Below are 12315 nucleotides of genomic sequence, written 5' to 3' on the forward strand. Positions count from 1 at the left end.
CTAGGTCAGCTGAACCTGCCAATTTGGGCAGGTTTGGCTGACCATCTATGTGTATTGGGCCTCCTGATGTCGGTTTAGATAAGAATCAGGCATGTTGGATTTCAACTGCCCTATCCATGAAGGCTGTATTATGTATGATTGTCGGGAGGGAAGCCTGCTCGCTGGCGGAGGAGACTGCTGCTATGGCATGCAGCGGTCTCCTCCGCAGCATAGGGAGGAGCGATCGCTATGCCATCGCTCGTCCCCATGCTGTACAGTGCTTTGCCGGCAGCAGATGGTTATTAGACACCACGATCTGCCGCCTGCAAACAAGAATTTTTTAACATGTCCAAAGATTTGGAGTGGCCGTTGATCGAGCGTTTGCTTGTTCATCGGGCAATCGGCGGCAGTATTACCCTGCTAATGAGCTACCGATTATCTTCCGAAAAATCGGGCAATGTAATACAGACTATAGTTCTCAGGAGAGAAGTCAATGGCAGCAGCTTTCTCTCCTCTTCCGATTTCAGTAGATACGTGAGCCAGGCATGCATATGTATGGGAGGGTGACAGTTATCTTATGCCATGGCCAGCTTAAAGAAGACCCATCGTTTCTCCTGACATGTCTGTTTTAGTAACTACAGTCATGGCCGTAAATGTTGGCACCCCTGAAATTTTTAAAGAAAATGAAGTATTTCTCACAGAAAAGTATTGCAGTAACACACGTTTTGCTATACACACGTTTATTCCCTTTGTGTGTATTGGAACAAAACCAAAACAGGGAGGAAAAAAAACTGATTGGACATAATGTCACACCAAACTCCAAAAATGGGCTGGACAAAATTATTGGCGCCCTTAACTTAATATTTGGTTGCACACCCTTTGGAAAAAATAACTGAAATCAGTGGCTTCTGTTGTAGAAATATAAATCGTTGAGAGACATGATGACAATACACAATATATTAAAGGGTTTCTATCACTTCGTATGACATAATTAGCTGTCAGACACTAGCGATCCGCTAGTGTCTGCTCTGGCCAACCATCCTAATATAACAGCTTTTTGGGGCAGCCGTTTTGCTAAAAAAATAACTTTTATAAATATGCTAATGAGCCTCTAGGTGCTATGTGGGCGTCATTAGCACCTAGAGGCTCCGTCTACCTTCATACACAGCCACCGCCCAGCGCGTCCCTCCAGCCCGCCCATCTCCTGCTGAATGCGATCCTCCGTGTGACGCAGCGGACGAATTCTGGCGCATGCGCCATGCGCGGCTGTATTCGGCGCATGCGCAGTGAATGTCTGACCGCTTCCCTGCTCAGACATCTCCACTGCGCCTGCGCCGATGACGTCATAGTGCTCCAAGGAACAGGCGCAGTGGAGATGTCTGAGCAGGGAAGCGGTCAGACATTCACTGCGCATGCGCCGAATACAGCCGCGCACGGCGCATGCGCGAGAATTCGTCCGCTGCGTCACACGGAGGATCGCATTCAGCAGGACATGGGCGGGCTGGAGGGACGCGCTGGGCGGTGGCTGTGTATGAAGGTAGACGGAGCCTCTAGGTGCTAATGACGCCCACATAGCACCTAGAGGCTCATTAGCATATTTATAAAAGTTATTTTTTTAGCAAAACGGCTGCCCCCAAAAGCTGCTATATTAGGATGGTTGGCCAGAGCAGACACTAGCTGATCGCTAGTGTCTGACAGCTAAATATGTGCAACGAAGTGATAGAAACCCTTTAAATACACATCCTAATAAAATTTCCACAACACTTCCTATAACCATCAATAAGCTTCTGACACCTCTCACCCGGTATTTTGGACCACTCTTCCTTAGCAAACTGTTCCAGGTGTCTCTTATTGGAAAGGCGCCTTTTCCCAACAGCAATTTTAAGATCTCTCCACAGGTGTTCAATGGGATTCAGACCTGGACTCATTGCTGGCCACTTCAGAACTCTCCAGCGCTTCGTTGCCATCCATTTCTGGATGCTTTTTGACGTATGTTTGGGGTCATTGTCCTGCTGGAAGACCCAAGATCCAGGACGCAAACCCAGCTTTCTGACACTGGGCTCTACAGTGCGACCCAGTGCCAGAGGCAGCAAAACAACCCCAAAACATCAATCAACTTCCACCATATTTCACCATATTTGGGTACTGTGTTCTTTTCCTTGTAGGCCTCATTCCGTTTTTGGTAAACAGTAGAATGATGTGCTTTACCAAAAAGCTCTGTCTTGGTCTCATCTGTCCACTAGACGTTTTCCCAGAAGGATTTTGGCCTACTCAAGTTCATTTTTGCAAAATGTAGTCTTGTGTTTTTATGTCTCTGTGTCAGCAGTGGGGTCCTCCTGGGTCTCCTGCCATAGCGTTTCATTTCATTTAAATGTCGACGGATAGTTGGCGCTGACACTGATGCTCCCTGAGCCTGCAGGACAGCTTGAATATCTTTGGAACTTGTTTGGGGCTGCTTATCCACCATCCGGACTGTCCTGCGTTGACACCTTTCATCAATTTTTCTCTTCCGTTGCAAACTTCTTGATAATGTTGCGCACTGTGGACAAAGGCAAATCTAGATCTCTGGAGATGGACTTGTAACCTTGAGATTGTTTATATTTTTCCACAATTTTGGTTCTCAAGTCCTCAGACAGTTCTCTTCTCCTCTTTCTGTTGTCCATGCTTAGTGTGGCGCACATAGACACACAATGCAAAGACTAAGTGAACTTCTCTCCTTTTTATCTGCTTTCATTTGTGATTTTTATATTGCCCACATCTGTTACTTGCCCCGGATGAGTTTAAAGGAGCATCACATGCTTGAAACAATCTTATTAATCCACAATTTTGAAAGGGTGCGAATAATTTTGTCCAGCCCAGTTTTGGAGTTTGGTGTGACGTTATGTCCAATTTGCTTTTTTCCCTCCCTTTTTTGGTTTTGTTCCAATACACACAAAGAGAATAAACATGTGTATAGCAAAACATGTGTTACTGCAATACTTTTCTGTGAGAAATACTTCATTTTCTTGAAAAATTTCAGGGGTTCCAACATTTACGGCCATGACTGTACTTGCGTTACCCATGTAATAACAATTCTGGAGCATCTATTTTTATGACTCTGTGTTATTCTGTTCCTAAGTTATGGCTATTAAAAGTCTTTTTAATGACTTTGGGTGTTACCAGTAGGGGATGTGTCCGTCACATGACGACCATTCAAACTGTGTAATAAGGGGGCTGCAAGAGCCGCTCAATCATAGGGTCTCCATTATGGCTCATAACAGGGGTTTTGAGATGAAAGGACCCTCTTTTTTTATATCCACATGACCTATTAAGCATGAGAGAACCACTTTAAATAATTAACCATTATGACATCCATCGGCAGAGAGATCCTTACAGTTTACTGTTTATAGTCTTTCTTTTACAGTAAAAACTTCCTCCTTAGCTTCTTTCCCCTTGTTATATTTACAGACCTGGCTGCAGTAGATAATTACACTCTGAAAATTAAAGGGACTGATCCAGAAGAAAACATTTTTATCAAAAATCCTAGTACCAACCTAGCATCTAACAATATACTGGTACATGTGAAAATACACTTACAAAGCTGTCCAAATATCTCCTCTACAAGGTTCTCTTCTGCAAAGATCTCTTCTCCAAAGATCTCCTCTACAAGGATCTCCTCTACAAGCATCTCCTCTACAAGGATCTCCTCTACAAAGAAATCCTCTCCAAAGAACTGTTCTACAAAGATCTCCTCTACTGATCTCCTCTACAAGGATCTCCTCTATAAAGATCTCCTCTACAAAGATCTCTTCTGCAAAGCCCCCCTCTGAAAAGATCTCCTCTACAAGGATCTCCTCTCCAAAGAACTGTTCTACAAAGATCTCCTCTACAAAGATCTACTCTACAAGGATCTCCTCTACAAAGATCTCCTCTACAAAGATCTACTCTACAAGGATCTCCTCTACAAAGATCTCTTCTACAAGGATCTCTACAAAGATCTCCTCTACAAGGATCTTCTCTACAAAGATCTCCTCTACAAGGATCTCTACAAATATCTCCTCTACGAGGATCTTCTCTACAAAGATCTCCTCTACAAAGATCTCCTCTGCAAGTATCTTCTCTACAAAGATCTCCTCTACAAGGGTCTCCTACGTTTTCTAAGTCTGGTTCCTCGGTTGGTCATCATCTTCACTGAATAAACAGTCCAGTCTTGTTGGTTAGGACAGGGAAATCCCCCCAGTGCTAAGAAAACTATGGGCAGACATAAACAAGACTGACCAGTCAGATACACAGGGGTAACGCCAGAAGAACAGCACATTATGGAAAACTAAAAGCATTTGCAAATAGCATTTATTTTACAAATAGAGCACAATGAGGCATACTTTGGATTGTGGGAAACCCCCTTTAAAGACTATATTAAAGGGAACCTGTCATGTGGATATTTGATTATAATCTAACTAATTATATACAATCATTAACTACTAAAAAGTACCTTAGATGTATTCACTTACTGGTGTGACAGATGGTTACCTCATAATATACACACAAAGATGCCACATGCCGCATGCTAATGAGCCGATTTGAGTCCAGCGTGATGTCATTGAGTCCAGCGTATATTTAATTCAGAGCTATAGCCACTCCCCTGCCCACCTGCTGCTGGTTCCTATGGAAACAAACTGTCATTCAGCAGCAGGTGGGCGGGGAGAGTCAGGAGCTCATGAATATTCATGACTCATCATTATCAGCTGGAGCTTTTCAATACAAGATGTTGGCAGATTGACTGGGTCAATTAAAGAAAGTGACCCAGCATTGTGCTAAGAGAATCAGTCACTTATTTATGTTGCCCTTAGTTAGGACACCATAAAACTGGTGACAGGTTCCCTTTAAACTTCATTTTTCCTTCTAGATTTCAAAGAAATTGTTTGCAAAGACAAATGTAGCCTGGACAGGTACCTCTGCTTTTTGTCGATTTCCTAATTTCTTTTCTTCAAGAACTTCTTGCTCTTTAGGACTTTTGTATGTGCTCTCAGGGACCTGTATTACAGAAAAGGTCTACATTTACAATGGCATTTCCAGTAAATATTGAAATCGTTACTGATACTTTTACTTTTGTACAGAAGATATCTTTCTCGTGTATGAATATTTCCAGCGGCTCACCCATTACCATATCAATTTTCCATTCCTTGTTCTATTGAGGATGCCCTCTTATCTTCTTATACGTCTTTTCCATACACGAGTGCTCAAAATGGCAAAGCAAGATTCAGATCAGTTGGCATCCCGGAGGTCAGTGTGATGTGGATTGCAAGTGGGCATCCTGATAGACGAATTCCAGTAAAATACTAAACACCCACATCCACAGCATAGGTAATAAATGTCTGATAGCTGGAGGCCCAACTGCTGGGACCCCCACAAGTCACAAGAACAGGGGTCCCTGAGTCCCCTATGTGAACAGAGTAGTAATGTGCATGTGTGACCTGCTCTCCATTCACTGTCTATGGGCACAGAAATCTCCACCAGTCCCGTAGAAGTGAATGGAGTGGTCGCACACAGGCGCACTACTGACTAGGGGTCTCCTGGTCTGTGGGGGTCCGACTCATAACAATCACACATTTATCACCAATTTTGTGTTATATACACAAGTGACCAGCTCCTTTTCCATCACTATTGTCACAGTCGTTAACCTTTGACTGTGACCTTCCGTCCTTGCTCGTTCGGCGCTCCTCTCTGAAGTTTCGTTCCTGTGTTATTTGTGGTTCTTTATGGGTTAACTCCCCTGTGTTCCTATTAGGAGTTAATCCTCTCTGTCTGCTCCATGGGTGTGGCCTCTCTGCTGCACCCATGGAACCTGTATATAAGGCTGAGGGTTCCTCAGTTCTGGGTCAGCTCTCCTGGTGTGTGTTGTCTTGTCCTGCTCCTTGTTTGTACTCACTCTCCCATGCTGCTGACCCATGGGATCCGTGTCTGTCTGTGCTCTGTGGGTTTCCTACTTGTTCATTCCTGTCCTCTTTGATGTCCTCTTTCCTATGTTTCTGGTATCTGTTCTGCCAGTTATGTTTGTTATGTTATATGTCTCTGTTCAGCAAGCCCTTGCTGCACCTTTCTTTGCAGCAGAGTGCAATGCGCAAGGCCATGCAGTTTACTACTGGTGGAGCAAGTCCTTCTCTGCTCATTGTCACTCCTGTTTCCTTGCTATGTATTCCTGCTTATGTTTTAGCTGCCCTGTTTTGTATTTGCCTGTCTATGTTATGTTTGCCTATGTGCCGTCAGTACCTTCTGGTACCTGTTGTCCATTTGTTCTTGCTGTCACTGTCTAGTTCACGCTCTGGAGTGGACCCTGGCAACTTCCTGCTGCAAAGTCTAACCCTACCATCTGGGGCCCTAGTGAATACCAGGAGTTGCTTAGTCACGCCCCTCTGGAGTATTACTAGACAGTGGCGCAGTGGGGGTTTTCTCCCACTGTGCTGACGGTACACAGAGCTCATGTTTTGTCTGTGCTGCCTTCCCTGGTTTTTTGTTTGTGCAATAAACTCTTGTGTGTCTGTACCTGATTTCCGTTTGTTTATTGCTTGACGACACAGAGGTCTCTCCTGGGACCTCCTACTCGTGACAACTATGTTATGCTTCTGGAATTTTGTGGAGGAAGGGGAGAAGAAATCTTTACAAATTTATCAAACTACAATCTCACAGATGTTAACTACTTACTGGTTGGTGCTGCTTTTGGGCTGGTATTTTTTGCGGTACTGGTATGGTCCTGGGCTTAGGCTTTGTTAAGTTGAATTCCTTCACCTCTGTCCCATTAGAGCCTTTTGCTAAGTTAGGACCCTTTACCCTCTTACTTTCTATGACCTCTAATAAATTCAGGACTTCAGGTTGCCACCTAGTGGACAAAAAAACATCCATTCATTGCAGAATACAATGTGTCGTTCAGTGAGTGTAATACATACATTGACTGGACGTTCAGAGATGTAATGAAACGTATGATGAAGGCATACAATGAAAACCCATTGGCGATACACAATATGCTGAAGAACATTGATTATTCCTGCAGGTCGTGTGCACAGGAGAATATTACACATAGTCAGGATGGCATGTCTTTCCGAATTTTCTCACCACACAGTGAAAGTCTTCCCAAGCACTAGACACTGTTGTCGTGATGCTCGTTTGCTGCACCCCATGCTCTTACTAGCCTTGGCTGCAATTGCCTGATGGTTATGGCAGCAGTCCGCACCCACCGCTGCGCCATTCCTTCCAGTGGGCACGGCTGCCCCTTTGCTCACCCACTTCATGGTTACAGGATTCTGGAGTTTTATTTGACAGTAAACTTAACTTCAGCAACCAGTGTCAGGCAGCTGCTGCCAAGGCCAATAAGATAATGGGTTGCATCAAAAGGGGCATAGATGCCCGTGATGAGAACATAGTCCTACCACTTTACACATCACTAGTCAGACCACACATGGAGGACTGTGTACAGTTCTGGGCTCCAGTGAACAAGGCAGACATAGCAGAGCTGGAGAGAGTTCAGAGGAGGGCAACTAAAGTAATAACTGGAATTGGGGCAACTACAGTACCCTGAAAGATTATCAAAATTAGGGTTATTCACTTTAGAAAAAAGACGACTGAGGGGAGATCTAATTACTATGTATAAATATATCAGGGGTCAGTACAGAGATCTATCCCATCATCTATTTATCCCCAGGACTGTGACTGTGACAAAGGGACATCCTCTGCGTCTGGAGGAAAGAAGGTTTGTACACAAACATAGAAGAGGATTCTTTACGGTAAGAGCAGTGAGACTATGGAGCTCTCTGCCTGAGGAGGTGGTGATGGTGAGTACAATAAAGGAATTCAAGAGGGGCCTGGATGTATTTCTGGAGTGTAATAATATTACAGGCTATAGCTACTAGAGAGGGGTCGTTGATCCAGGGAGTTATTCTGATTGCCTGATTGGAGTCGGGAAGGAATTTTTTCCCCTTAAGTGGGGAAAATTGGCTTCTACCTCACAGGGTTTTTTTTTTGCCTTCCTCTGGATCAACGTGCAGGATGACAGGCCGAACTGGATGGACGGAGAGCTTTTTTCAGCCTTATAAACGATGTTACTATGTTTTTCACACAAGCCCTATTCAATTCTATGGGACCAGGGCTGAGTGAAAAACGCACACTATGGAAGATGTTGTGATTTTTCCTGAACGCGGAAATGATCAGTGATAAACGACGCTCATGTGCACAGACCCATTGAGATGAATGGGTCATAATTCTGTCTGCATGCTGTCCGTTCGCAACATGCATCGCGTCCAGAAGGAAGACTCGCTCTTGTACAAAGAGGCCCTAGCCACTAAGCCACAGTTCTGCCCAAAACCTAAATCGCGCTTGGCTGCGGCCTATGAACAAAGTGGCGCTGTTTCTGGAGAAGAAAGCGAACATTTTACAGCCATTTAAAAAGGGGCTGTCCAGCCCCGAAACCAATTTTAGTTATGGCCCTGAAAGTGTTTAAATAAAAGCAAAAATGCCACTCACTTATTCACCTCTACTCTGTTCCAGTGCCAGGGGTGCACCTAGCCTTTCTGCTGCCTGAGGCGAAAACGGAAACGGCGCATGCCAATTTCTTAACCTAACCCCTTCCCTTCAGCCCACGCCCCTTCCGCTGCCCCCCTCTTGCCCCTACCCAGTGCTGCCTGAGGTGATCACCTCACCTGGCCTCATTGGTGGTGCGCCCTTGGCCAAGACTCCCGTCCTTCTGGTGTGACGTCCCATCCGTGGTTTACGTGCAGTACTTCAGCCATTCACTAGCCTCAACGTTGATGTGTCCCCAAGAAGCACATGTCACCACTGAGGCCACTGAATGGGGACGAAAAGGAGCAGGGACAGGAGCCTCAATACTGGAATGGAGCTGGAATGGCTTTTTTTTCCCATTCATTTACACACTTTCAGGACTGGACAACCCCTTTAAGGCCCTCGCAGCCTTTATCTATACCCAGATGTTATACTCACTTTAGCAATGGATTGATCAAGTTTTCCTTCACGTAATCTGAATCGTATATCTGACTCCATTCATCTCTTATCCACGTGTTCAGGTTTAGGACATTAAAGAAAAACCTAAGAAACTGAGAAGACAAGTTCCTCACTGGTGGGGTCCTGTGACTAGAGCCTGCTGAAGTAAGTACTGAAACATGGGGGGGGGGGGTTAATTATGGACAGGTAAGTGATCGTTGGGCTTTTGTACCACAAATTAAAGGAGATCTCTCACCTCTACGGATATGCCTTTTTAGCAAATAGATGTATTTCCCCCCAACGTAAGGCCTATTGCACACGACCGTATGGCTTTTTCAGTGTTTTGCGGTCCGTTTTTCATGGATCCGTTGTTCCGTTTTTTGTTTCCGTTGTGGTTCCGTTTTTCCGTATGGCATATACAGTATACAGTAATTACATAGATAAAATTGGGCTGGGCATAACATTTTCAATAGATGGTTCAGCAAAAAACGGAACGGAAACGGAAGACATACGGATGCATTTCCGTATGTGTTCAGTTTTTTTTGCGGACCCATTGACTTGAATGGAGCCACGGAACGTGATTTGAGGGCAATAATAGGACATGTTCTATGTTAAAACGGAACGGAAAAAACGGAAATACGGAAACGGAATGCATACGGAGTACATTCGTTTTTTTTTGCGGAACCATTGAAATGAATGGTTCCGTATACGGACCGTATACGGACCGTATACGGAACGCAAAAAACGGCCAGTAAACGGGGAAAAAAAACGACCGTGTGCAGGAGGCCTAACATTTTTTTTATAACAACTCTGTGTTATTCCTCCTAGAAATGTATGAAAATAAAATAAAATGCGCTTTGTCAAGAGGAATGTCAATTTATTCATACATTTCGAGAAGGAATAACAAAGGAACAACACAAAGTTCTAAAAACATGATCAAGAATTGTTATTACATGGGAAAAGCAAGTATTAACTAAAACGGACCTGTCAGGAGAGGGGGCAGGTGATCTTTAAATGGCATATCTAGATATCGTTCATACATTATAGATTTACTTTGGAAATACATGGTGTTACTTATGTTATGGCGATCCCGAGTTGCAGCCTGTATTGTACTCCAGAGCTGCATTCACAATTCTGCAAAGTCTCTACTGGAATCAGTCGACAATATGCTGACGGATGCACCCTATGTTCTGCCTTCATCAGATTATTGTACAGTGTCTGATGTAAAGACTATGAGACACCTCCATAAATTGTGAAAGCATTCTCTGCACAGACAGTGAACAAGCAGGGGATGCTACAGGTTCATGATGTAACCTGACTGTCGCAATAAAACTAAATGAAAGTATCTGTATCTGTAACGCCTTGATAAAAAGTAAACCCAAGTTTTAAAGGGGATTTCTGGGATTTAAAGATTGATGACCTATCCTTAGGGTATGCCATCAATATGAGATTGTAGGGGTCAGACATTCAGCACTCCCACCATCTGCTGTTTATAGGGGTCGCAATGCTCAGAGGAGCTATGTGCTATGTGTCTTCTTCATACTATAAGAAGCACAGCGCTGTCCATTGGCTAGTGGCTGTGCTTGGTATTGCAGCTCAATCCCTTTCACTCGAATGGAACTGAGCTGTGCCTAAGCCACGTGGCCAAAGAACGTGATGTCACTGACCTAGAAAGAGGCTGCGGTGCTCGTCCAAGTGCCACGGCCTCTTCAAACAGCTGATCAGTCGGGTTCATCGATCAAATACTGATGACCTATGCTGAGGATATGTACGGAAATCCCGAGAACCACTTTAACATAAAGGCTATGTACGACTTTGCAACTAAGGGGGTGATTTAGGAACAGATATACGCCACAAAAATCTGGTGCGGATTCTGTCGCACGCCTTGTTGCGGCAGAATCTGCGACTTCTTGCCCGCTCACAGCAGGTCTAAAAAAGGGTGTGTGGGGCGGGTGGGAAAGCCCGTCTCATTCATCATTTTTTACACCTGGTTTAGGCGTAGAAAATGGTCTAAATGTAAGACAGCAAGGAACCTGTCTTACATTTAGAATCGGCGGTGGATCCACTGAAGTTATGGAGAGACCGGCACCTCTACATAACTTCGGCAATCCACCGCCAGCGCAGGAGCTTATTAAAGGGGTATTCCCATCTCAGACAATGGGTGGCATATCGCTAGGATATGCCCCCAATGTCTGATAGGTGTGGGTCCCACCTCTGGGATCCGCGACTACAACGAGAACGGAGCGGGGAGAGCTGTAGCTGGAGGACCCCGGATTTCCGGGGGTCCGTCCACCACCAAGCGCCGCTCCCCCGCTGCTCCCATAGAAGTGAATGGAAGCGCACCATGTACGCGCGGCCCCTGCTTCCATTAATTTCTATGGGGCAGATGGAAATAGCCGAGCCAGGATATGTCTTATCTTCTGTGGCGCGGACCCAGATGCACATGGAAGTCAATGGTTCCGCACTGCGATGTGGGTGTTTTTTGCAGATCTGTGGTTTGCGGTCCACATAACGGGCACAACCGTCACGCTTTTGTGTGAATGCATCCATAGAAAAAGTAGGAGATAAACAGAAGAAGGTATGACTGCAGGATCTGACTACATCCGGTTTGTTTTGTTGTCTGTTACCACGGAGACGCATAGTGTGCATTGCAGCTGTAGACACAAAACAATAACTTATTAATGAAAACTATTTGCACAGCTGCTTCCTTTAAAGAAAAAAAATATGGTTGCAAAGGCACACATGATATTTTTCCTTCCTGGGGACCAGGTTAAGGCACACAGCGCACTTGTGGATGTTTTTAGGACCATACCCAGAAATGCATTAATCCTGTAGGCCCCATTCCAGAAACCATATAGAAATTCCAGGCACATATATGTTTCCATACGGCTGTGGATTCCTCTGCGCTGACGTAATCGCGCTCTGTTACCAGTAGATGACAGCTATCTTAGTAGAAAATGAGAATTTCAGAGTGGCAGAAAAATCCAATTATAGGTGGCTAATGTGTGAGACACTATGTTCATTACTGGGGAGGTTGTGGCGCGGGGTGTGATGTCACTGGTGAGGGGGTTCACGCCCCACCTGGTGCACCAGTCACTTCTCCTATCTGCGGGAGCGCCGTGTGTTTCTACATTGCGTACAGAGTCATGAAAACAATGTCCACCGTATGTGACAACTGGGACATTAACAGCTCCATGTGAAGCCACGGCACAAATAACCGAGCGGCGCGCTTGGCTATTTTTGGAAGTCCCATTGAAATGAATGGGAAGCGGCCACCGCTCCATTCACTTCTTTTTTTTTTTTTTATCAAATCATTTTTTATTAGGTTATTTCAAAGAAATAGTACAAAATGTGAAAACACGTACAAGA

General features: G+C 44.8%; 1 protein-coding gene across 2 annotated transcripts in view; it reads right to left on the bottom strand.

The window, feature by feature from the left end:
- The window catches only part of CFAP99 (cilia and flagella associated protein 99), a 113966-nt gene that overhangs the window by 30968 nt on the left and 70683 nt on the right, over positions 1-12315 (bottom strand). For both annotated transcript variants that reach the window (XM_040419213.1, XM_040419212.1), the window contains exons 5-7: positions 8947-9059; positions 6661-6835; positions 4912-4992 (exon numbers count right to left, since the gene is read on the bottom strand). In XM_040419213.1, the coding sequence (XP_040275147.1) occupies positions 4912-4992; positions 6661-6835; positions 8947-9059 (369 nt within the window). The remainder of the gene's footprint in view (positions 1-4911; positions 4993-6660; positions 6836-8946; positions 9060-12315) is intronic.

Source organism: Bufo bufo, chromosome 2, assembly GCF_905171765.1.
Source record: "Bufo bufo chromosome 2, aBufBuf1.1, whole genome shotgun sequence".
Lineage (NCBI taxonomy): Eukaryota > Metazoa > Chordata > Amphibia > Anura > Bufonidae > Bufo > Bufo bufo.